Source organism: Macrobrachium nipponense, chromosome 40 (assembly GCF_015104395.2).
Source record: "Macrobrachium nipponense isolate FS-2020 chromosome 40, ASM1510439v2, whole genome shotgun sequence".
Lineage (NCBI taxonomy): Eukaryota > Metazoa > Arthropoda > Malacostraca > Decapoda > Palaemonidae > Macrobrachium > Macrobrachium nipponense.
Genome location: NC_061101.1, coordinates 25,182,092 through 25,207,674, shown reverse-complemented (window position 1 = coordinate 25,207,674; position 25,583 = coordinate 25,182,092). Strand labels below are relative to the sequence as shown.

Here is a 25,583-nt window from a genome sequence, read left to right as displayed (position 1 = left end):
GTGTGTGTGTGTGTGTAAACTATTGACCTAGGCTAGCTAGGTGTTGCACTCACAGTATATCCAGTTGCATAAGCCCAGTATCCATTTGTACTGTATTACCATATCTTCATTGTAATATGTATTTAAAAAACCACCCGTCCACCATTTGTGATGTTTACGTTCTCAGAATAAGTTGATCCGTGAAACACGACATAGATCAACCTGTCTTGATTCTCCCAATGATGTTTAGTTTCTTTTGAAAGGTCAACACTTTCTTCATCCTCTTAGGCTGAGGTGGACACACACACACACACACACACCTTTCTCTCTCTCTCTCTCTCTCTCTCTCTCTCTCTCTCTCTCTCTCTCTCTCTCTAACAGTACCTGCAATGCTGCAGGCCTGCAACAAAAGCCATGTGCATGTGGGCAATAATGCATTGTGTGTTGCAAACAATTCAAACAAACAGCTGATCACCCATGACTTTGCAAAGAGGGAAAACACTCATTTTTTACCGAGTGCATTGATACTTTCTGGATAGTATAGCCACTTAGAGAAAGATTTGTGTATGACAGTATCTCTATCAGCCATTAAATTGCAAAAAAATAACAATGCGGCTGAACTGATGACATGTCCGTATCAACCAATTAAAGGTGATAAAGTGATAATGTATGATGTGTTCAGTGATGTACTTTTAAGCCAATAACAAATGCAAAAGTTTGCTCTCTGCCTGTCTCTCTTACCCACTTTTGCCTTGTCAGTTTTATTACCTTTTCATCCTTTACTTGGTTTTCCATCATTTTATGCAATGAAAACTACTGAATGACAAAGCACCAAGAAATAAAAGATAAGAAATAATAAGGGGGGTTGGGGGAGGGAACAAAGGTGTTTGTGTGTGTCTGTGTGTGTGCGTGCGTGCGTGCGTGCATGTTTGTATGCTGTAGGCTGTATGTATGACAATGTATTCTTAGTACTGTATCAGTTGCTCTCTCTCTCTCTCTCTCTCTCTCTCTCTCTCTCTCTCTCTCTCTCTCTCTCTCTCTCTCTCTCTCTCTCTCTCTCTCTCTCTCTCTCATTGTGTGCTGTTATTTTATTACAAGTTACAGTACAATACTAATATCCTTTAATAAACTCTCATTGTGCAGGTTTATTTTATTACAAGTTATAGTATAATGCTAATATCCTTTAATAAAATGTGAAAGAACATAAAGGTGTTGTAGGCTATACATATGTACATATGGTGTTTTTTAGTGCACTATCAGTCCTCTCTCTCTCTCTCTCTCTCTCTCTCTCTCTCTCTCTCTCTCTCTCTCTCTCTCTCTCTCTCTCTCTCTCTCTCTCTCTCTCTCTCATGGGATGTGCATAATTGTTTTTTTATGTTACATTACAGTTGTTCCGATACGTAATACAAACCTTTCGGTCCTTTAACAATAGGAATTAACTTACGGCATAGCTGGAATTATGGCCGTTGAATCTTGAACAAGGTGGTAAGGCAGTAACTACTATGGGGCATGCTAGCCTGCCCGGATGTAAACACTCCACTTTGCTTTCGGCCGTCTTCCGATGAAGATGTAAGTTTGTGAGCTCCGGCTGACTGGTCGTTGATCTTTTTTCCTGGTGGGATCCTTTTGGTTTATTTTTTGTATTTAAATAGTTATACATATACGGTGTATGATATTAATACTAAAGAAATGTTTGTCCTACGTTTTTCATTTAATATACAAACCCACTTTTTGTGATAGCCTTTGTAACCGCCCCTCTACTTCTGTTAAGAGTCAGCGGCTATGGTATGCGAACATATTATTTACATTCTTTCGTCCTTTAACACTGGCTCAGACCTGCATGAGGACGAGATATGTATTTATCATGAGGATGAGACATGTATTTAACGTAAGTGATATTGATCCTGTAATGGAACATGTGTTCATCCAGAAATTACGCATACGCTTGGGAATTACCAAGGGAACTTCAAAGGTTTGTCCGTGTTTTGTTTTTAAGGTAATTTCTCTACTCCTTCCTTTCACTTACTATCGGAAGAAGGTAGAAGGATGGGCGTGGGGTGTTGTGTTTGGGGATCTCCTCTCACTTCGGAGGGCGGCGCCCTTGGATGTGTGAGGAGTATCCTCATTGCTTTAATCATTTTTTTTTCCTTATTTTACAGACTGGTGGTGATTGTGTTTTCAGCAGTATTGATTGGATGCTCTTTGTATTGGATCCTAACCTTGGAATTGTACGTATGACTCGTAGCATGTTGCGCACCAATCCTCGAGTGCATGTACTGATCCCACTGCTGATAATCATTTTCATTACCACTACTCCCAGGAGTTATGTCACTGGACGAAGCTGTCGCGCTGCCCTGTGAGGTTTTCTACTCCTGATGGTAGAAGTCTGGCAGAAGGAGAAACCGAAGAAGAAGAGAGCTCGTCAAGTGTCGGCATCCTCCTCTTCGAGATCTTCATATCTTCATGCCTCCCCTCCTTCAACTTTTAGGCTTTGCCATAAGAGAAGGTGGTTTCCCCCTCTAAGAAGTCTCGTCACGGGACTTCTAAGGGTCTGTCTCGCTCCGGTGAGACAGGTGGGTCTTCCGCTGGTCCTCCTGTTCCTTCAGGAACGGGGCCTGTCTCTCCTTCCTCAGGGAGGAAGCAGACGGGGACCATGGAGGTACCGGCCACTGCTGATATCTCCTCTCCCGGTTCCGAAGGTTCCACCTCTGGACCGGGAACCGTCTCGGCCGCCCGCTTGCGAGCGTTACCAAGTGTACGGTCACCTACAGGTGACCGTGCAGCCAGGGTCCAGACTGCGGAGTTCGCTCCCCGTGTCAGGACCCAGGCACGGAGCAGAAGATGGTAGGAGTCGCTCGGGTGACTCGCCAGACCCGCAATTGCTCTCGCAGAGATCGTCCGGTGCCCAGGGTTGACGTGACGTTCCCGCGGGTCCGTGGATGCAGAGACTGGTGGAGGCGGGCCATCCAGCCCTCTTTTAATTAATCCTTTTCTTTCAGAGACAGCCCCACCCAGAAGACGGCGACCGACCAGTCTCGGGGGTGGCAGACGTTTCACCTGCCAGGTAGGAGTTTCGTAGCCCTCCTCGAGGAAGCGTTCTCTCCACTGCTACTCCCGCAGGTCCCTCCGGACAGGTGCAGTTGGGTCATGTTGCTTCGGCAATTGCCCCACCTCCATCCTGAATGGAGGACCTGTCGGTTGTCCTGAGGAACTGGTGAAGATGAAGTCTAGGAAGAAGAGGAAGGTGTCACCGTCGTCTTCTGCCGCCTCTTCCCCTTTGACTTCTGAGGCCCCCCAGCCGAAGAAGAAGAAGGTAGCCTCCTCTCCCCCCTAAGAAGTCTCGCTCAGAGACCTTTAAGGGTCTGTCCCACTCCGGTGGGACAGTTGGGGCTTCCGCTGGTCCTCCAACGCGCCTTGAGGATAGGCCTCGCTCCCACCGCGACAGTGGAGTCTGCCAGTCCCCTGACCGCCGCTCCCACCGGGACCGGACGGAGAGGGGGACCAGCAGCAGCTCTTCTGACGCTCGGGACCGTGGTTCTTGGTCCAGCTGCTTTCCCTGGGAAAGCCGCTTGACCAGGCCTGCAGACTGCAGATCGATCGCCAACGTGGGTTGGCGAGCATCTGCAAGCCGCCCCCCCCCCTCCCAGCACGCCGGTTCTGCCGGTGGTAGGGGGGGGCTGAGCGTCAGGCCTACCTCTCCTATCCCTTTAACTTACTCGGGCTACACCAGGAAGAGTGAGGCGATCAGGAGTGATCGCGAGGGGCACGTTCCTCGCGTTCCCACCGCGACAGCGGACTCTGCCGGTCCCCTGACCGCCGCTCCCACCGGGACCGGACGGATAGGGGAACCAGTAGCAGCTCCTCTGATGCTCGGGACCGTTGCCGCTGCTCTCCCCCAGAGACCCGCTCAACCAGTGCAGCCCAATCGCCAGCAGCTCTCTTGAAGAGACTGACACTCCGTTCTTGGTCCAGCGTTTCTCCGCAAGAAGACCGCTGGTCCAGCGTTTCTCCGCAAGAAGACCGCTGGTCCAGACCAGCAGCTCGATCGTCACCGTGGTTGATGATCCCCTACAGTCCTCCCAGCCTACCGGTTCTACTGGTAGGCAGAGGAAGAGCTCTCGTAACAGCTCCCCTGACATAAGAGACTGATGCTCCGTTCCTTGGTCCAGCGTTTCTCCTCAAGAAGCCGCTGGTCCAGACCTGCAGCTCGATCGCCACCGTGGGTTGGTGATCGCCTGCAGTCCTCCCAGCCTACTGGTTCTGCTAGTAGGCAGGGTAGGAGCATCAGGTCTCCCTCACCTGTCCCTTCAACCTCCACAGGCTACACCGGGAGGAACGAGGCGAACAGGAGTAACCGTGAGAAATGCACTTCTTATGGTCCGGCCCCAGGCCTGGCTCGGTCCTCGCTCAAGTGGTTGGAGGAGATCGTGGGGGGGCTGGCGAGGACGAATGAAGCTTTCCAGACTCTTGGAGGGACCATCACTGCCGTTCACATGACGGTCTGTCTGGACCACACACTCAGCGACCAGGGTGGGCTCCCCCTTCGGTCCTCTTGAGAGGTTTCGACCTCGACGAGAATTGGGATGCGTCGGAGGACGGTATCGGCTCTCTCCTGTCAGGTGCTCGCTCAGCCCCACCGTCACGGTGATGGCTGCTCGTACTTGCTTCTCCAACTGCTAGTTCTGCTGGGAAGGCGAGCGAGTATCCAATCTTCCTCCCCCATTCCCTCTCTCCCTATGGCTGTGAAGGGAAGGGGAGGGATCCTGCAGAGCGTTCTCTGTAGGATTCCACGTTGGGGACTACGTTCCTGGTGGGGACCTTCGGGTCCTACCGGACGTAAGTCCCCGTCGTTGAGGAAGGATCTTGCCCCATCCTCAATTTCTACGGGAAACGGGAGGACCACCACCCGATGTTTGTCTGACAAATTTGGTGGGGTTTCGCCGAGTGCTTAGAGTTCTTCAGAATTTCTAGCACTATCCAAGTGTTCTGGTCTTCTACGATCTGCAAACATTTGGGTGAAACCAGTGTCCAGAGTGGGCGAGACAAGAATCCCAGATAATTGTTACTACGATAATCGGGTATCTCGCTGAATGCTTGAATTCCTGGAATTTCTAGCGTTCGAGAGGAGCACTGCTGCTGAAGGAAGAATATCTCGGGCTCAGCCAGGATGGACCTGACGGTCCATCGCATCAGTAGGCGGCCAACCCCAGGATAGAGAAGAACGGGTTGGAACATCCAGTTTGGCTTGAACTATCGTCTTCGGTATCCTGTTATCACCATAGAAGCCTTCCTTCGGGGAAAACTTCTCCTTCACTCTCTTCATTAGAGAATGAAGGGTGTCGGCTTCCAGTCCTTATTCTTGTTCCTCGAATGGAAGAGAATTTGGGATGGAGGTCTATGTAGAGGAACCTACAAATATACTACTTATATTGCCCTTGCGACATGCTTCTGTTATCAGTTGAATTGTCCGAGGTGTAGGCACATACCGTAGTTAACTCTACGGGTTGTGACCAAAACGGATAGTATCTTCTTAATTGAACTGCAACTCGGGACTGCCCTGCAAACCTCCCAGGAGTTCCATTTTCGATTTTGAGATACTTATGATATTGTTACAACAACAACACCTCAGCGTTTGCATTCACCGAAATCCGTTTCGATTAAATGCAAATGCTCGAGCGTATTTTTGTGCGCTTGATGGTTCTAGCCGAACGCATTCCTTCTTGGGATGGATTACCTTGCAACTCAGGATGACGAGTGAGCGAGAGCTAGCGGTGTATTGGGCTGTCTGCCACAGCCCAGTACCAGCTGGCTCTCCGAGATAGCATGGTCGGATTGTCTCTCTCCTCTATAATGATTGACTACTGAACCGAATCCCTGCCCGACAATCACAGACTTAGGTCTCTGGTTGGCTGGAATTCTCGCATATGTGAATGACCATCTCTACTGCATCGCCTTGGACATTGCGAGAATTTTCAGACAGAGATATCTCAATAGACTCGCTATCATCTTTCTGTTTACCGCACGGTAACAGAAGTCTGTAGCCTAGTCTCCCGCTGCATCGCACCTGCCGCTACGATAATGCGGAATGATTTCTTCAGACATCTGAGTTTGTCTCCTAAATATATCTCGTATTTGTAGGTGTGCAATTGTTCATTGTTCACCCCGAATTGTAGATGTATAACGGAAGACATCGCCTGTTCCCCGCCCTGCCAGCTCTACCTCTACTTCCAAGTACATATAGATGTCCTCCCTGGATAACCTGGGAAGAAGAAGATGATTCAGCCCATGAGAAGCAGTTCTTTAGGCAGTACATCCCTGTGTTTTTATTACTGAAAAGCGCTCTGCTTTCATTGGAACTCCGACTTCTCACTGAACAGCAATGAAGTAGCGGTTTAGCGTTTTCAGTCCTTTGTAAATCACAGAGATTAAACCGTCTTTGCGGGTTGGTGTCATCGGTGGGACTTTTCTAAGTTCAGGATCTTGAGAGTTACTCCTCTCGATTTGGCTGTGAAGACGTAGGTCTGCATTCACCTTTCACCTTTGTCTTCAACGGCACATAGTGTTGTTTCTCCTTAGCTGAGATTCAACGACTATGAGAAAGATGGATAGGTCATCGCAACTATATCCTTCTTTCCCTCCGGGACTGCCCACAGGTCCTTGGAACCTCATTTCCCTGGACCAGTGGTGAATGCTTGCAAGATGTGTTTGCTTACCCAGCTCCTCGACATGACAAGTTGCATCTCGTCCATGGTGTGCAGTTGTAGAGGTAAGAAGGATGCGAGAGTGACTGGCTCTCCCCCTTCCACGCCTCTTCTCTCCATTCCTCTCCTTTGGGTTGAGGATAGGACTCGAACTCACACTGGCTGGTCGGACGATTGATCCGGTAAGCCTATACATAAGCTCCTTTTTATGTTTCTTATCCGAATCATAGAAGCAATCCCGTTCCTTCCTCTAGCAAGGGGAAGAAGGAGACTGACAATAATGCAAAACCTTCCCAGAACTTTGCATTAATGTCTCCAACGCCAATATTTGTCACAGCCCTTTTTCGGATTTGTCACGATCCCTCACTCATTTCGAAAAGGCCCAGAAGTCTGACTCTTGATCACCCAGCTCCTATACCCTGATCAAGTTGTCATAGGCAGCAAGGCACTCCTCCTCGCTCTTACGACGAGGAGGAGTAGCCTAGGTGCACAGAACTCCAGTCAGTTCTAGAGGCTCACTCAGATTCCTCCCACCAATCAGTGAGTCTTCGTATTGTTAAAGGACCGAAAGGTTTGTATTACGTATCGGAACAAATACCAATTTGTCGAAAATTGTATTTTTCATAACTATACAAACCTGAGGTCCTTTAACAAAGATGCCCACCTCATGCCATTCCTCAATCTGAACCTGGGCCGAAAGGCAAAGTGGAGTGTTTAAATCCGGGCAGGCTAGCCTGCCCCACGGTAGTTACTGCCTAACCACCTTGTTCAAGATTCAATGGCCGTAATTCCAACTATGCCGTAAGTTAATTCCTATTGTTAAAGGACCTCAGGTTTGTATAGTTAGGAAAAATACAATTTTCGACAAATTGTTATTTTTTGATAATTGAAGGATTATGATGCAGCTATGAAAGAATAGTGTAATGAGCAGAAACAAGAAATCTGTTCAGTTATCAGTTATGGTACATAGAGTGCGATTCAAGAAATCTGTTCAGTTATCAGTTATGGTGCATAGAGTGCGATTATAAAAATTGAATTTTAGAAAAAATTAAAAAGCAGTACAGTGGGGCCTCGCTTAGTCACGGATCATTAATCACGGATTCAGTTAATCACAGGTTTTTCCTTGGACCACTTCTCAATCTATATCACTGGTATGAATCGCAGCATCGAGGGCTTGTCCGTTGTAGGCTAAGCCTCGTCCGTTCCGATAACCAGCAAATGCTTGAACAGATTCACATGATATTAACTGACAATAAAGGTAATAAAACCATTCTCACCTTATATATTATTGGCATATCCTCATAATATATAGCCTATTCATGGAATAATTCCACATCATTAACATCAACTTGTAGTTGAGCGGCCAGCAGAAATGTAAACATTGAGTTACGCTTAACAGCACCATTGTCATTCTTAACCTTTTAGAAATGTTAATAGTAGTAGTGTAATTACAGTAGTAATATTTAGGAAAACATTAATTTTCAATTCGAACTTCATTATTGGTTTGGTATAACGTAATCAACTTCTCTGAACACTGCAGTCATACAAACGATAATTGTCATAGATTATCCTATTGTTGTTTGTGATCGGCGACGAAGCGTAAACGTAATAAAACCATTTTTACCTTATAATATTATTGTCATATATTCATAATAAAATGCATATCTTATATATTATTGGCATATCTTCATAATAAAAAGCCTCTTCAAGAAATAATTCCTTGGGGAATGCATTTTTCAAAAGACAAAAATACACTACATGTTTACAGCATGCAATGATTACTTTATTTTGATGTGATTACATTAATATTCCAGTTTGGTACTCTAAGCAGTACAGTAACTATTTTTTTTATCATAAATGTATATTCATTCACAAAAAAAATACCTATGACCACCGTGACGTCACCAAACCTAGTCTCGTTGGTGCGAGCAAGATTCACTAATAACTGTGTTTTCTTCTTCTCTTCATGACTAAATGCATTTTTAGGATACACTCATTTACAAATTTTCAAATACTGTACTATGAATGTAAATAGCAATATCTCTCTCTCTCTCTCTCTCTCTCTCTCTCTCTCTCTCTCTCTCTCTCTCTCTCTCTCTCTCTCTCTCTCTCATCACTTACAGAAAAAAACTATAATACTGATCTATTATTCTGTGATTTACAAAACTGTGCTTCAATACAACTTTTATAGTTGACTCAATGATTATCACATTATAACAGTATACAACAGAATATCTTATCACTATCCACGTTTCATTTCTTATCACCGTAAAATATTTAAAATACAAATTTCATTATGTTATTCTAAGCTAGTAACAGTATTCTCGTCCTAAGCTGCTCTCTCAAGCTATTCAACAGTTACTCTCATCCCAAGCTGCTCACTCAAGCTATTCAACAGTTACTCTCATCCCAGCGCTTCTTCTCTCTCTCTCTCTCTCGCTCTCTCTCCTCTCTCTCTTCTCCTCCTCTCTCGCTCTCTCTCTCTATCTCCTCTACTCATCTCTCTCTAATCTCTCTCTCTCTCTCAATGAAAATATGAATTACTGTATCATATTATAAACTATTATGTACAAAGTTAAAAATAATAATTCCATTATTAAATTCGTTTCTTTTAGCAACTAAATTGTTTTCCAAAATAATTCTTTCGGTAATAAACGTCCATCAGCTGATTCTAAACGTAAACAAAAGATAAAAATAGATTTTTATTGCTGTATTTTGCTGTTTATACATTAATATTATAGTTGGGTGCTGTAATCTTTACAGTAAATCATGTTTTTTTTATCATAAATATGTTCATTCACAAAATAGATATACTATGTACTTTTAGTTTGGTGCAGCAAAATAGAAAGGAATTGTTAGGTAATATACTTTTGTTTGCTGATCTGATGAAGGGGAAATTGAAGATAAGAAAGAATAACTGAAACTGCCTTGAATTTAGTTTAAGGTGATAGTTGAAGACATATTTGGTGCTTGAACTGAAGTAGGCAGTTATAAACACTGAAATAGTGGTCTTGGGTGGGTTAATTATTAAAGTAGGCAGTTTAAAGCAATTTTTAGGGGGGGTACCAGGATAACACGGGTATTTACTTATCACGGGGGGTTCTGGGCCCTATCCCCCGTGATTATCGAGGCCTTACTGTACAGGATATAGATGTATTGAAAATTGATTACAGTAGCATTAGAAATAAAACTAGCACAATAGTGCATAATAAAAAAGAATAAAAAGGAAGTAAATTGATATCCTACCCTTTATTTGCTGAATACTGACCAGCTTGTGTTTCAGATGCCAAGCAAAAGACTCCTAAGCCATCAAAATTCTGTTAATTTTACATCAGAATTGAGATTGATATATGAAGAATGTTAAAGTTGAGCATATTACAGAGCAAAGAAAAACATAACCAAATAAGTACTGAAAATAAAAACGGCAAACTTTTAGGTTTCTAATTGCAGCAGGATGCAAGTGATTAGTAATATTCACACAAAGAATGGATAAAAAGTGAATTGAGATTATCCAGGAAGGATATGAAAAACTAATAAAACTGCATCAGCATTGAGTCTGCAGTTATTAATTGCAAAGGCAAAGGTGGGAAGATTCGTATTGATGTTAAAAGTAACCAGACAGTGATAGAATGAGCTAGGTTCTTTTTTCCAGGTAATGATCCACTGGTGTGTATGTGTGGTCAGGTCATTTGTGGTTCTTCTAATTGTCTTGAATACCTCAAAATGGACATGTCTGTGAGCACTGCATCCATGACTTGGGCTCAGTATGATTGATGGGTTTGCTTTGAATAATAAATTTGTTCATAATGTCATTTTTTTGTGATTATGATGATGTAATAATTAATAAAGATCTCATCAGATTTTATGAAAAGTTAGGATTTTATACTAATTTGGGATGTAGGTTTGCACTGAATAATTGTCAATAAAAAGTATCTGACTTAGTGTATTGAAACTCTTATATATTTTAAGACCTTATTGATAAGATGTTTTGACAAAAGTCCATTATTTAAGTTTTTTTCACATTAATTTGAAGTCAGCCTTTTTTCTTGCTGTTAAGGTAATTGAAGTGAGCTGTTTTCAGCATCATGTTTCATTGTATGACTCATGAATTAAAACTAAGTATTTTTTTTATGAATAGGGCTGCAGAGAATTGACTGCCCTTGGCACCATAGTCATTATTTTGAAAGGTTCAAATTGTCAGCGTGTGAAGCCACACTGGAAAAAATTATCAACTTTTGGAGCTGGTAAACATCGAAATGATACATACTGGAAGGCTTTAGGTATGGATATGTGAATGAAATAGAATATTTTTACTCACAGGCAGAGCTTTTATTGGAGTCTGTATTCCAAATGTTCATTTTATATTTGTTTTCATTAACATTGGTATTTCTTTAGATTGCCATTCTATTCAGACACTGTATTCAAATAATGGTTGTGCAGACTTAGGTCCTAAGTATGATTATATCTTAAAGTAGTGGCCAACAATCACTAATCCAGCAACATTGGGACATGTATGGTGCTGGGTTAGTGATTTTGCCGAATTACAGAGTAGTTAGGTTAGTTTAACCGTTAACCACCTCATCCTACCTTTAAAATATTCTGTAAATCAGTACAAGTTGGTTAAAAAGGAAAAAATAAACATTAAATGGAAATCAAGTGAAATTTTATGAAGCACAGGCAAAATAAATGCTATAGATAATTCTCCCCCTCATTATGGGACCACCTTGACGTGGTGAGGGGGCTCTCGAACCTCAGGAATCTCTTCCCAGGTTCGAACCCAAGAGTCCCATATGACATTATATATTTTCGAGTTAACTTCTGTGGACTTTTCCATTTTTGCCAAGATTTTTGAAAGCAAATAAATGAGAAAACATATCATGGCTTAACGTGGAGTTAAATCCGAAGCTAAATAGTGAGAACTGTGGTAGATCCATCATCTACCTGACAATGTTTCGACCTGTTTTTCAGGCGGAACCATTCTGTGGAGCTGGACAAACGGATTCCAGGGGGTGCCTGGTTCTAGGAATAGAACTAGGCATTCTATCCAGTTTGCCCATAATATGATTAGGATGGGGATAATTGTATTAACGTAATACTCTTAGTCCTAGCAAGCGGGTTCTGCTTACACTTGGGCCATACTAATCATGTTATGCCATCCCCTTTTGGAGTAGGGTAGGGATGCGGACATTTGGGAGTCCTTTCTCACTTGTGCCATTGGCGGAAGATTTAACTTCGTGAAGGGCCAATGATATCTTTTCAAGATTTTTTTTTCTTTTCTTTTTTGTATAAAACTCAAAATTTATGAATATTGAAATAAATAATTTGAGTACCCCTGGGCCCCATGATGGAAAAACTACGGCACAGTTGATGACTATTGGCACGTCACTCCCGAATTTCCTTGGTACTGCCACAAGTAGTGAAAGTACTATAAATGATACAAAGGAACACCCTATTCCAAGTAAAGCAGCAGAGCCAGAAAACCAAATAGAGTGCATAAATAAAAAAAGAAACAAACAAAAATAAATTGGTAAACTCCAATATCATAACAATGGAACCATTTATGATGAACAATAATTCTGAATTAGAGACATAGTCCTCCCAACAATACAGAAAAATATGAAAATCATAATAGACAAGCAACATACATAAAACAAGGACCAAAAAGAAACAAATATTACTGACTTAATCCCACATTGGTACATTTTGATGACCTCTTTGGACCAGATAACTGGTCAAGATTTCTAGTCCTCAAAGCTGACAACAAAATCTCAGCAGCGATGCTAGAAAACAAATTACTTAACATATATCCAACACAAAACATGGAATGCAGACACATCAAAGACAATGAATGGCTTATCCAAGTAACCAATAAAAAGCAGTCCACTGCCTTTTTAAGTATAACGGAAATGAATAATATAAAAGTAACAATTACAAGCCATTGAATTATGTACAGGGTACAGTCATCCTACCCAATAGCGAGCAGGAGCTTCCTTCAAAACAATTACTGCTAGACTCCTTAAAATTGAGATATAAAAATATCCACAATTTAGAAATAGTATACTCGATTTTAAGTAGGAAAGATAAAAATAAAAATATCAACATTGCCAAAATAAAATTTACAGGTCAAGACCTACCATTTAAAATAAAAATTCTTGGACAAAATAGAGAAGTTTGTCCTTTTGTTCCAAAACCACTACAATGTACACAGTGCTCAAGGTATGGACACACATACAAAAGATGCCGTAATAAAGCTATATATGTGCAGTCTGTGCATCAGATGACCATACCACTAATTGGAACTGTAATCAACCAAAATGTATTAATTGTGGACTAGCCCATCACGCAAAATCTAAGGAGTGCTCATTTTACCAATATAACACAGAACTTGAGTTGTTAATAAATAGGATAGGAATGTCAGTCATGGAAGCCAGACTTGAGCTAAAAGTAAGAGGAGTTAATAATCCATCCAAAACCCCCGCCTTTTCAAATGTGACTAAAAATCAAGACATCAAGCAGCACAATAAGAAACAAGATAATATAAACATAGAAACTAAATTTCATACCAATACGTAATACTGAAAGTAAAATAAAAGTGATATTACAACAACCAATACCACCACTAACATAGATGATTCAGTTATCCATGGAAAAGAACTCCCAATGGAAGAGGAGTTAAATAATGATAATAATCGAACTGGCAAAAAGAAAATAATTCTAGAAAAAACCCCACCTAAGGGAAAAAAGTAAATATTGAAAATTACAGTCAATCCAAAGAAACTCCAGCTACACCAGGAGAACATTTTAAAAAAGATATTAAACTAACCTCATCACAAGTGTAAATACACAATTACCCTCAATCTCAATCAAACAGCCAACATCTGGACAGTAAAGATCACTCTTTACAATTTCCATCAAATAATACTAATGAAAATCATACCATTAAACCAAACCAAAATATAACTATTACCCCCCAACCATCCACAAGACCTAAATATTCCATTAACAACAACAAAACAAATAACCCCTCAAACCAGCAGTCCTTATCACTACAGAAAAGGACCAATAAAATTAAAAAACCAGAAATTTCTAAAGCTAGACCAAATACTTCTGAACCAATAATTAACATTACCAAACATGCTTCATCTTGTGGTTGTAATGAATGCTTTGTAAGTACATATAACCAACTAACTACCAAGACAGAGGACACAGTACAAAATTGTATAGACAATTTTACTAAATTAACACACCAACATGAGAACGAATTATGTTCTGAATCCTTAAAATACAAAAAGGAAATTATAAAATAAAAAATAGACTTGTTAATATTCAATTATGAAATAAAATAAAAAATAGACTTGTTAATATTCAATTATGAAAAACAAACAACTGCAGAATCTAATAATCAACATACAAATGCAATGATTAAAAACCACATATAAATTCAAATGCATATAAACTACGAGGTAAAGTAAAATCAGCAATCAATTTACAGAATTTAACACCAATTCCTCCCAATAATGGAATATAAAATCATTCAATGGAATATAAATGGTCTCTTAACCCGACTACGTCTGGGTGAATTACAAAGAATCATACGAGACCACAACCCAATGTGCATATGTCTACAAAATATAGGAAGTAACCCTACAAATATCCAACACTATAAAATTGCCTGTTATTCACCAACTGACGGTGGAAAATTAGGCACAGCCATATACGTTCATAATAGCATTACATATGAACCTTTTGATATACCATCTATGCCATATCAAATAACATCAATTAAACTGTATATGCCTGACAAAAGTAAAATCACTATTTGTAATTTATATAACCAACCAAATTTCAATGCAAATTTTAGTGATTTTTCTGAACTTATTAGCAAAAGTATACAGGAACTCCTACTTATAGTTGAAGATTTTAATGCACATAATCCATTATGGGATATTAATAACGCCACTGACACATCCGGAATCAACATAGAGAATACTATAATGAAACACAACCTGTATTGTCTCAATGAAAGTGAAGTTCCAACATATTTTTCAAATACACACCTAACCTTTTCTTCAATTAACATTTCATTATGTTTAAATGATGTAGCCGAGAAATTTGAATGGAACGTCCTAGACGATTCATACACAAGTGACCATTTCCCAATCATTCTGAACTACTTAGGTAATATCAAAATATTGCCACCTACAAGATATAATATTCAGAAAGCTAACTGGGATAAATATTTCCTATACACACGAAACATACCACCATTCCCACATAATGAATATCACAATACTACATGTGAATCCTTCTCAAACTTCATAATAAATGCTGCAGATAAAAGTATTCCAAAAACCAAATCACATTCCACAAAATCCCCTGTCCCATGGTGGAATCCAACCTTAAGTAAAATAAAACATATATTGGGTCGCAATCTTAACCCTTAAACGCCGAATGGACGTATTAAACGTCGAGTCAAAATGTCTCCCGTATGCCGAATGGACGTACCATACGTCGACTCAAAAATTTTTTTTTTTAAATTTGCGGAAAAATACTTATAGGCCTACCAGCCGAAAACTTTTGAATCACGCGCCTTGGGGGATGCTGGGAGTTCACGGATCAAGGTGGTGTTTTGTTTACAATCATTACGCAGGCGCGCAAGCGCATATTTCTTTCTTGCCGCACTAAAAAGTATCTGTGACACATCTCGGAAATTATTTCGTCACTTTGACATAATTTTTGTACCATTTTAAATTAGCCATTACATGGAGTATTATATATGAAAATGTGCGCATTTTTATGTATAATACAACAAAAAAATACTCATGATTGTAGCTTTTATCAGTTTTGAGATATTTTTATAAAAATAACGATAAGTGCCAAAATTTCAACCTTCGGTCAACTTTGACTCTACCGAAATGGTAAAAAAAACGCAATTGTAAGCTAAAACTCTTATATTTTAGTAATATTCAATCATTTACCTTAATTTTGCAACTAATTGAAAGTCTCTAGCACAATATTTCGATTTATGGTGAATTTATGAAAAAACTTTTTCCTTACGTCCGCGCGGTAACTCTTCCGAAAAAAATCATACATGCGATTGTGGTAATGTTTGTACCATTTTAGAATTAGCTGTTACATAAAGTTTTATATATGGAAATGTGCGCAATTTCATGCACAATACAACCCATGGTTGTAGCTTTTATCAATTTTGAAATTTTTGTACATGAACTTCCCTGCCAGATATATACTTAGCTTACGTCTCTGACGTCACGACAGAAAATTCAAAACTCGCGGCACACGCTACAGGTAGGTCAGGTGATCTACCTTACCCGCCGCTGGGTGGTGGGTGTAAGAACCAGTCCCCCTTTCTTGTCAGATTTTTTTCTGCCGCCGACTGGACAACACCTGTTGTTCAGTCCTCCGATAGTTAGATTCTTTCTCGTTGCCGATGAATTGGATTTGGTGAAGTACCCTTTGTCTGTTGGCTTGGCATACGCTTTTTGGATTGTTTATTAGGATTAATAATCATGGATGATTCTGAGGTTAAGAAACCTGCTCTATTTAGAGTTTGTTCAGTGAGTGACTGTAAAGTGAGGCTTCCAAAGGCTGCTTTGGATCCTCACTCCGTATGTATGGTATGTAGAGGGAATGAATGCTCTTTCGTTAACCCTTGTAAAGAGTGCGAGAGTTTGGATGAAGATGGATGGAAGGCTCTATCTTCTTATTTAAGGAAGTTGGAGAAGGATAGGGCGCGCAAGGCTTCTTCAAGGAGCTCAAGTAGATCGAGAGTGAGTGAAATGGACGTTGAGAACCCTGTAGCAGAAGTAGTTCCTTCTCTTGTTTCAGCCCCTGCGCCCAGCTTTGAACCCGAAGATTCGTTTTCGGGAGTTGCTTCCGGGAGAGCCTCGATCAGGAGCGTTCGCCCTCTACAAGGTAAGAGTGACAGTGCAAGTGATCAGTGCAGTGCCCCTAGTGCAGTGAAGGGTGCGTCTGACCGGCTCACTAACGCTTCCAGGCCTAGACCTCTTCCAGACTCCCAGACCCAGTGGAGGAGGAAAGTCGAAAGCCGCAGGAAGGTTAGGGAGAACCCCCACCGGTCAGGCATCCCCTCGGCAGATCCTGTTACTCGTTCCCAGGCTGCCTTGGATCGAGCCAAGAAGGAGTTATTGCGCCAGTGTTTCTCGTCATCTTCGTCGCCTTCTCCTAAGCGTAGATGGAGCGCCTCGGAGTCGTCTTGCCCTCTCAAGAGGCCCTGGAAAGTACCTTGCGCCCTTCCTTCCAGCCCCAAATCCTTTGTGGAAGAGCCTGAAGTGGAACGCAAGAGAGCCAAGAATTCTGCAGTTTACGCTTCTCCTGTTCGGTCTCGGACTACGTCTCCTGTAGAGGAATTCAAGAGATCTCCTGCGCGCATCTTGGCGGGTCTGCAGGCGCAGATTGCGGCTTTAGCAGATTCTATTGCCGGGTCTTCTCATCGTCGCAAGGACGCCTCGCTTCCGGTGAAGAAGTCAAGGAACGTCTCTTCTGCTTGCTCTCCTCCTGCTAGAGAAGTTCTTGAGCCTCGTAGTAGGATGTCAGAAGTAGTTCGGGATCGCTCTCCGAGTAGGCTCTCCTCTCTCCCCAGCAAGCGTATTGAGCATGTCAGGCGCAAGGAGCCTGACAGGCGCTCTCCTCAGGATTTCCGCTCTTCTTCGGTTAAGCGTCAAGAGCTTGACAGGCGCCAAGAGCCTCGTACTCGTCAGGAGCGAAGGAGGAGTTCTTCGCCTGGTAGCCGCTCTCCTTTTGACGGGCGCTCGGAGCCTAGTAGGCGCTGTTCTCCAGTGGCTCTTACCTCGCCAGGATTCCGTTCGCCCTTGGTCAAACGTACAGAAGTTTGTAGGCGCCAAGAGCCTAGTAGGCGCCATTGGAGGCATTCCTCTCCTTTTGATCACTCCCGATTGGATAGGCGCACAGAGCCTTGTAAGCGCCGTGCTTCAGACAGGGACTCTTCCGCGAAAGTTTTTTCTCCCCGTGGCAGGCGCCAAGAGCCTGGTAGGGGTTTTGAGTCTGACAGGCGCCAAGAGCCTGGCAGGCGTATTGAGGCTGGTAGGCGCCAAGAGCCTAGCAGGCGCAGAGAGCCTGATAGGCGCTCTCCCTTGTCCAGGTGCTCATCTGTGGACATGGACTTTGCTTCCGACAGGCGAGCTTCCACTAGTAGGCGCTCTCCTTCTAGGCGTTCTCCTAGTAGGCGCTCTCCTAGTAGGTGCTCTCCAAGTAGGCGCTCTCCTAGTAGGCGCTCTCCTAGTAGGCGCTCTCCAAGTAGGCTCTCTCTCAGTAGGCGCTCTCCCTGTAAGCGCTCTCCAAGTGGGCGCTCTCCATGTAGGCACTCTCCCAGTGGACATTCTCCCAGTAGGCGCTCGCCTAGTAGGCGCTCTCCGAGCAGGCGCTCTCCGAGGAAAAGCTCTCCTTCTTGCAGTAGATCTTCTAAGCGTCATTCGTCTGAAGAGTATTTTGGGGATTCGGAGGAAGATTTGCCTAAGGATGCTTCAGTGTCGTCGTACAAGAGACTGACCGACCTCCTCTTGCAAGATTTTGGGGAGTCTCTTTCGGCCGTTGCTCCTCCGTCACCTCCGTCCTTATTTTCGATGACTAATACATCGAAGAAGTCTTCAGTTGTTAAGATGAAACCGACAGTGTCGATGAAGAAGGCTCTCAAGAACTTCGACGATTGGTTGGTCTCGAAGGAGGAGAAAGGGAAGACCGTCTTTTCTTTTCCCCCGTCCAAACTTATGGGAAAGATGGGGTTCTGGTACGAATCAGGAGAGCCCTTGGGTCTGACTCTTCCCTCTTCGGCGGACTCGGACTTCTCTTCGTTGGTTGATTCCGCACGTCGCTCGGCGTTTAACTCTGCGAAGACGACGTGGGGTATGAGCGAGTTAGATCACCTTCTGAAGGGAATGTTCCGGGTCTTAGAAGTTTTTAACTTTCTTGACTGGACCCTTGGAGTCATGGCTAAGAGGACCCAAGATCAAGACTCTCTTTCACCTGAAGATCTTCACGCGGTGCTGTCTTGTATGGACAAGGCAGTGAGAGATGGATCCGGGGAGATAGCTTCCCTTTTTGGGGCAGGAGTAGTAAAGAAAAGGGCAGTTGTCTGCTCCTTTCTTACCAAGGCTGTTTCCCATGCACAGAGAGCTTCCTTGTTATACTCTCAACTTTCTCCGCAGCTCTTCCCGAAGAAGATAATAAACGACATTTCCAGCTCGTTGTCAGCAAAAGCGACGCAGGATATGCTGGCTCGTTCAGCTAGGATCCCGAAACCTTCGTTCCAGCAGAAAACGAAGAAGGACAATCAGAGTAGGCAAGAGCCCTTTCGAGGAGGCCCTTCGTCCCGCACTTCTTCCTCCAGAGGTTCGAGACCACCTAGAAGAGGAAGGACCTTCTCTCGGTGTATTAGGGCCAAGAAATAGCTCTCGTGTCCTCCAGACGACTGTGGGTGCCAGACTTCTGAATTTTGCAGACATCTGGGCACAGAAGGGGGAGGACAACTGGTTCCTCGCTATCATCAAGAGGGGATACCTCATTCCCTTTACCTCGAGGCTACCTTTGACCACCACACCAAGGGAGCTGGTGGCCAAATACAAAGACCCACTCATGAATCAAGCCCTCGCTCTAGCAGTAGAGCTGATGTTGGAGAAAGAGGCAATAGAGATGGTAGAGGACCCTCTTTCCGCGGGTTTCTACAACCGTCTGTTCCTTGTTCCCAAAAACTCAGGAGGATGGAGGCCGGTTCTGGACGTAAGCGCCCTGAACATCTTTGTGAAGAAGAGGAAGTTTGCTATGGAGACGACTTCATCAGTCTTAGCAGCTCTTCGTCCCGGGGACTGGATGGTGTCACTGGACCTTCAGGACGCTTACTTCCACGTGCCAGTCCATCCTTCGTCACGCAAATTTCTAAGATTCATGTGGGGAGGGAACGTGTTTCAGTTCAGGGCCCTATGCTTCAGCCTTTCCACAGCCCCCAAGTCTTCACAGGGCTGATGAAGAACGTTGCTCAGTGGCTTCATCTCGAGGGAGTGAGGATTTCCCTCTACTTGGACGATTGGCTAATCAGGGCCAAGTCGAGGGAAATATGTCTGGAGGACATACGCTTAACGTTGAACTTAGCAGCTTCTCTGGGTTTGCTAGTGAATTTCGAGAAGTCACAACTAATCCCCAGTCAAGATCGTATCTATCTGGGGATTCGGATGGCTTCTCAGGCTTTTCGGGCGTATCCTTCCCCAGAGAGGATAACCCGATGTTCAGAGAAGGTCGCAACCTTTCTAGGGAAAGATGTATGCACAGCGAGGGAGTGGATGAGTCTGTTGGGGACACTCTTCTCGCTGGAGCAATTCGTTTCTCTAGGGAGGTTGCACCTAGACCCCTTCAGTTCTTCCTGACGAGGAACTGGAACCGAAGATCTCAGGGTCTAGACTTTGCGTTCAAGATTTCGCAAGTGATAAAGGAGGATCTCCGTTGGTGGCTAGACCCTCTCCTGTTCAAGGAAGGCCTTTCCTCGCACGTTCAGAACCCCAGCCTAGTGTTATATGCAGACGCGTCGGACATAGGTTGGGGAGCTAGTCTCGGGTCGAGAGAAGTGTCAGACACCTGGATGGGGGATCAGGTGTCCTGGCACATCAACAGGAAAGAGCTGACGGCGATTTGGTTCGCTCTCAAAGCCTTCGAGCCCCTCGTGAAGGGAAAGTCAGTTCAGATCAACTCGGACAACACCACAGCCCTGGCTTACATTCGGAAACTGGGGGACTCGCTCTTTCTCCCTGTACGAGACAGCGAGATCGCTCCTCCTGTGGTCGGAGGAAAGGAAGATAAGTCTCCTCACCAGGTTCGTACAGGGAGAAAGAAATGTCAGAGCGGATCTGCTAAGCAGAAGGATCAGTCCTTCCCCTCAGAGTGGACTCTGCACTCGGACGTATGCCAGGAGCTGTGGAAGACGTGGGGCAGGCCCCATCTCGACCTCTTCGCGACCTCCAGGAATGCGAGGATAGATCTATACTGCTCCCCTGTTGCGGACCCACGAGCAGTGTCAATAGATGCATTCCTGATGAATTGGAAAAACCTGGATCTTTACGCGTTCCCGCCTTTCAAGATTCTAGGGGAAACGCTAAGGAAGTTCGCAGCTTCAGAAGGAGCCAGGATGACCTTGATAGCTCCGTTCTGGCCCGCCCACGACTGGTTCACAGAGGTACTGGAATGGTTAGTGGATGTTCCAAGATCCCTTCCACTAAGAGTCGATCTGCTCAAACAGCCCCACTTCGACAGGTTTCACAAGAACCTCCCCGCTCTCAGTCTGACTGGATTCAGACTATCAAGAGTCTCGTCAGAGCTAAGGGATTTTCGGCAAAGTCTGCAAGGGCTATTGCCAATGCACGTAGACCTTCCACCACCAGAGTCTAGCAGTCGAAGTGGGATGTTTTTCGACGTTGGTGCAGGACTCATAAAGTTTCCTCCTCCAGTACCTCTGTGACTCAGATAGCAGATTTCCTTCTCTTCCTGAGAGAAAAATGTGGTTAGTAGGCCTCGACCATCAAGGGCTACAGGAGCATGCTTTTCTTCAGTTTTTCGTCACAGAGGACTAAACATATCCGAAGATAAGGACCTCCATGATTTAATCAAATCGTTTGAGACGGTTAAAAGAACCTCTTGCTTAGTCCCTAGCTGGGAATCTAGATGTCGTACTGCTCTTCCTGAGGTCCTCAAGATTCGAACCTCCCCATACAGCTTCGTTCAGAGACCTCTCAATGAAGACTCTTTTTCTCTGTGCGTTAGCCTCAGCGAAGAGAGTCAGCGAGCTGCAGGCTCTAGAAGGTGAGGTAGGTTTCCAAGGAGGCTCCGCAGTTTGCTCTTTTCTTCTGGCTTTCCTGGCCAAGAATGAAAACCCATTTTCACCGTGGCCCAGGAGCTTCGAAATTAAAAGCTTATCCTCCTTAGTTGGGACAGAAGAGGAGAGATCTTTCTGCCAAGTAAGTGGACTCAGTTCCCATTGGTAGACCCAAAGAGTTCTTCAGCTATAGGTCACGCCCTCGCTGAAACTCTTTAGGCAACGCATACTAATAGACAGTAACTATGAAGTCTTCTGCCTAGATCAGGTAAGAACCAAGGGTATATATTTTATTCCTTTAACATGTGTTGTCCCCACTTTCTAGGTGAGTATGTGTCTCTTTCCCTCCACCAAGGGTGTCAATCAGCTAAGTATATATCTGGCAGGGAAGTTCATGTACAAAAATGATATTGTTAGTATACAATAAAGTTTTGTACATACTTACCTGGCAGATATATACTTAGCTTACGTCTCTAACGTCACGACAGAAAATTCAAAACTCGCGGCACACGCTACAGGTAGGTCAGGTGATCTACCTTACCCGCCGCTGGGTGGCGGGTGTAAGAACCAGTCCCCCTTTCTTGTAAGATTTTTTCTTCCACCTGTCTCCTGAGGGGAGGCTGGGCGGGCCATCAATCGTATATATCTGCCAGGTAAGTATGTACAAAACTTTATTGTATACTAACAATATCATATTTTCATATAAAAAATGATAAGTGACAAATTTTCAACCTTCGGTCAACTTTGACTCTACCGAAATGGTCAAAAAACGCAATTGTAAGCTAAAACGCTTATATTCTAGTAATATTCAAGCATTTACCTTCATTTTGCAACAAATTGAAAGTCTCTAGCACAATATTTCTATTTATGGTGAATTTATGAAAAAATATCATTTTCTTCACGTCCGCGCGGTAACTCTTCCGAAAAAATCATATGTGCGATTGTGGTAATGTTTGCACCATTTTAAATTAGCCGTTACATAAAGTTTTATATATAAAAATGTGCGCAATTTTATGTAGAATACATCTAAAAATAATTGAAGGTTGTAGCTTTTCTAATTTTTGAAATATTTGCATATAAATCACGATAAATAAAAAAAAACCACGTTCGGTCAAATTTGACTCTACCGAAATGGTCGAAAAACGCAATTGTAAGCTAAAACTCTTACAGTCTAGTAATATTCAATCATTTATCCTCATCTTGAAACAAATTTGAAGTCTCTAGCACAATATTTAGATTTATAGTGAATTAAAAAAAAAAAAACTTTCCTTCCCTCTGCGCGCGGATTCTCCGCCACAAATCTCCGAAATGCGTACGTCCCATTCTCGGAATATTTGCTCCGTTTCATATTAGACATTTCATAGTTTTATATATGAAAATGTGTGCAATTTCATGTAGAATAAAACAAAAAATATTTGAAGGTTGTAGCTTTTCTTATTTCCGAAATAATTGCATATAAAAAATATATATATAAAAAAATTCGACATTCGGTCAACTTTAACTCGTCAGATATGGTCGAAAACTGCATTTGTAAGCTAATACTCTTACAGTATAGTAATATTCAATCATTTGTCTTCATTTTGAAAGAAATTGGAAGTCTCTAGGACAATATTTAGATTTATGGTGAATTTTTGAAAAAAATATTTGTTTACGTCCGCGCGTTACGAATTCATGCATTATTTTGTGATAATATTTTCTCAGTGTTGCTTTTATCGTTTTACAATGTGTTATATACCAAAATGATTGCAATTTAGTGTACATTACAATGAAAAAAAAGTAACTGGTTACCTTTAACCGTTTTGCGCACAGCGCGATTTGAATACAAATATAAATGAAATTTCGTTTTTGCGCTATCATATATCGCATTATTTATATATGATAATGATAATTTTTTTCATTTTTGATGGTTGCATACTAAACTTTAGGCAATGACAAAAAAAGGAGCCAAAAATATACTCTTAATCTGGAAAACTAAGCGCGCTGTGATTTTTTGAAAAAAATATTTTTTCCGCTTCCGCTCTCACTCTGAAACACCTCCGACACACGGGAGCGGCGTTTAAGGGTTAACAGACTCAAAACTTGCCTTAAATCACTCAACAAAATGCCCTGTAATTTAAACATATTAAACAAAATAGTTATAACAAACATAACAATTAACCACATTAAACCACTATATAACAAATATACAGCCAAATTTAGAAAAACGGTAATAGCTGAAAAATCGCATCATGGAAGGAATATGTTTCAAACATATCTTCAAACACATCCACAAGGGATATCTGGCAAAAGATAAGGAAAATCAATGGAAAACATATAAGACCTCCAAGAAGTGCAATAAATTTAAATAGAAAAATATACCATGATACTTATGAAATATCAAATATAATTGGGAAGCATTTTGAAAACATCAGTGCTTACTCCAGCCTAGGTATACATTTTCAAAATATCAGAAAACAAAAAGAAAATATAATACTCAATTTGTTCCGATACGTAATACAAACCATCGGTCCTTTAACAATAGGAAGTAGCTAGCGGCAGCTGGAACGGTCGTAAGCGCGCGACTGGTAGGTAAACAAATCACTTTTGCTTTCGGTTGCGGGTGTGAAGGACGTGTTCGTCATCGCTCTCTGCCCGCTTCATCGTCGTATGCTTTGTTTATATTGTGTTTTCTACTAATGGTTTGTTTGACTTGAAAATGAAACTGTAAGTACACTGTTTTCATTTTCATTACTTAATTATGAACCAACATGGAGCTATCGCCGTAGATGCGGCGATTTTCTCTCTTTTCATGAATTGAACCCTTGAATTATGTCTCGGTGCCGAGGGCGGGCGCACTCGCGCCGAGTCATGTATTTTGGACGAAAGTGTGTAATTGAAAAATGTAAGTACTCTTTTCATTATATTTTTGCCCTGTGCGTTCGTTACCGAGAGCGTGATTGCGCTCGGCACGAGCCTTTTATATTGTATGATAGAATGCAATGAAAGTGGATTCGCAATTGCAGTATTCTTTTCATTTTCATTTATTTATTTGCATAAAATTTCATTTGGATCAATTTTCGCTCTTACCCGGGAATTGATCCTTACGATTATTTTCTGTGAAAGTGAAATCGCAAGTGCAGTATTCTGTTTCATTTTCATATATATTTTATGATAGCATCATATTATTTGGATCAAGTTTCTGCTCTTACCCGGGAATTGATCTTTTCCCCTTTAAGTTCTATGAAGTGAATCGCAAGGGCAGTATTCTGTTTCATTTTCATATTACTTTTCACTGCTGTGCGGGGGTAGGGGAAGCGAAGGTCTGCCAGGAAGTCGTCGGAAAGCTCTCCCGCGACTCCCTTGGTATCCGATTCTTCGTCTTCTTTCCTGCCCCCCGCTCAGTTCTTCCTCGTTGTATTTTGTATTTGGGTCTTCCTTGCGTTTGGGGTGGGGCATGTCTTCCCCCGTGCGTGAGGGAACCCCTCTTACTAGTCTAGCTGTGCTACCGCAGGTGCTACATCCGTGGGAGACGACCTTGGACAGGTATGGACCACCGAGGCTGGCAGGGCGTAGGGCGTGCCTAGCATCCACGGGCTGCTGCAGCGTCTAGCGAGGTCTGGGGCGGTCTCCACTACTACCACGGCCGCTTATGCTGCTCCCCCCCCCCCGCCTGGTCTACACTCCCCATGCTGTGTCGGTGACGCCGTCTGCCGCTACTAGGGCCGCCGCCGCCTGTTTTCTTCGTGTTGCCTGCCCCAGACTTCTGCTGTTCCAGCAGCTCACCCCTGGACCGGCCGCCAGTACCCAGGTTCCCGCTGGCTGCCGATGATTCTACGAGGCGATCGCTGGGCCTGCTGTACCTGCCGCTGATGTGATTCCCACTGCTGGCTTGGCTGTCCCTTCTGGGTCTACCGCTGCCGCTGTTCCTGTCGCTCCTGGTTCCTGAGCCTGTCCATGCTGGTCCTGCCCACGGTGTGTCTTCCCCAGTCCCAGGTCCTTCCGGACAGGTGCAGTCGGGCCGTGTTGCTTCGGCAATAGCCCCGGCTCCGGCCTGGATGGAGGACCTGACA

The 25,583-nt window shown here is 43.2% G+C and overlaps 1 protein-coding gene across 2 annotated transcripts in view; it reads left to right on the top strand.

Moving 5' to 3' along the window:
- The window catches only part of LOC135212025 (bifunctional 3'-5' exonuclease/ATP-dependent helicase WRN-like), a 279,239-nt gene that overhangs the window by 185,699 nt on the left and 67,957 nt on the right, over window positions 1-25,583 (top strand). For both annotated transcript variants that reach the window (XM_064245317.1, XM_064245319.1), the window contains exon 13: window positions 10,819-10,960. In XM_064245317.1, the coding sequence (XP_064101387.1) occupies window positions 10,819-10,960 (142 nt within the window). The remainder of the gene's footprint in view (window positions 1-10,818; window positions 10,961-25,583) is intronic.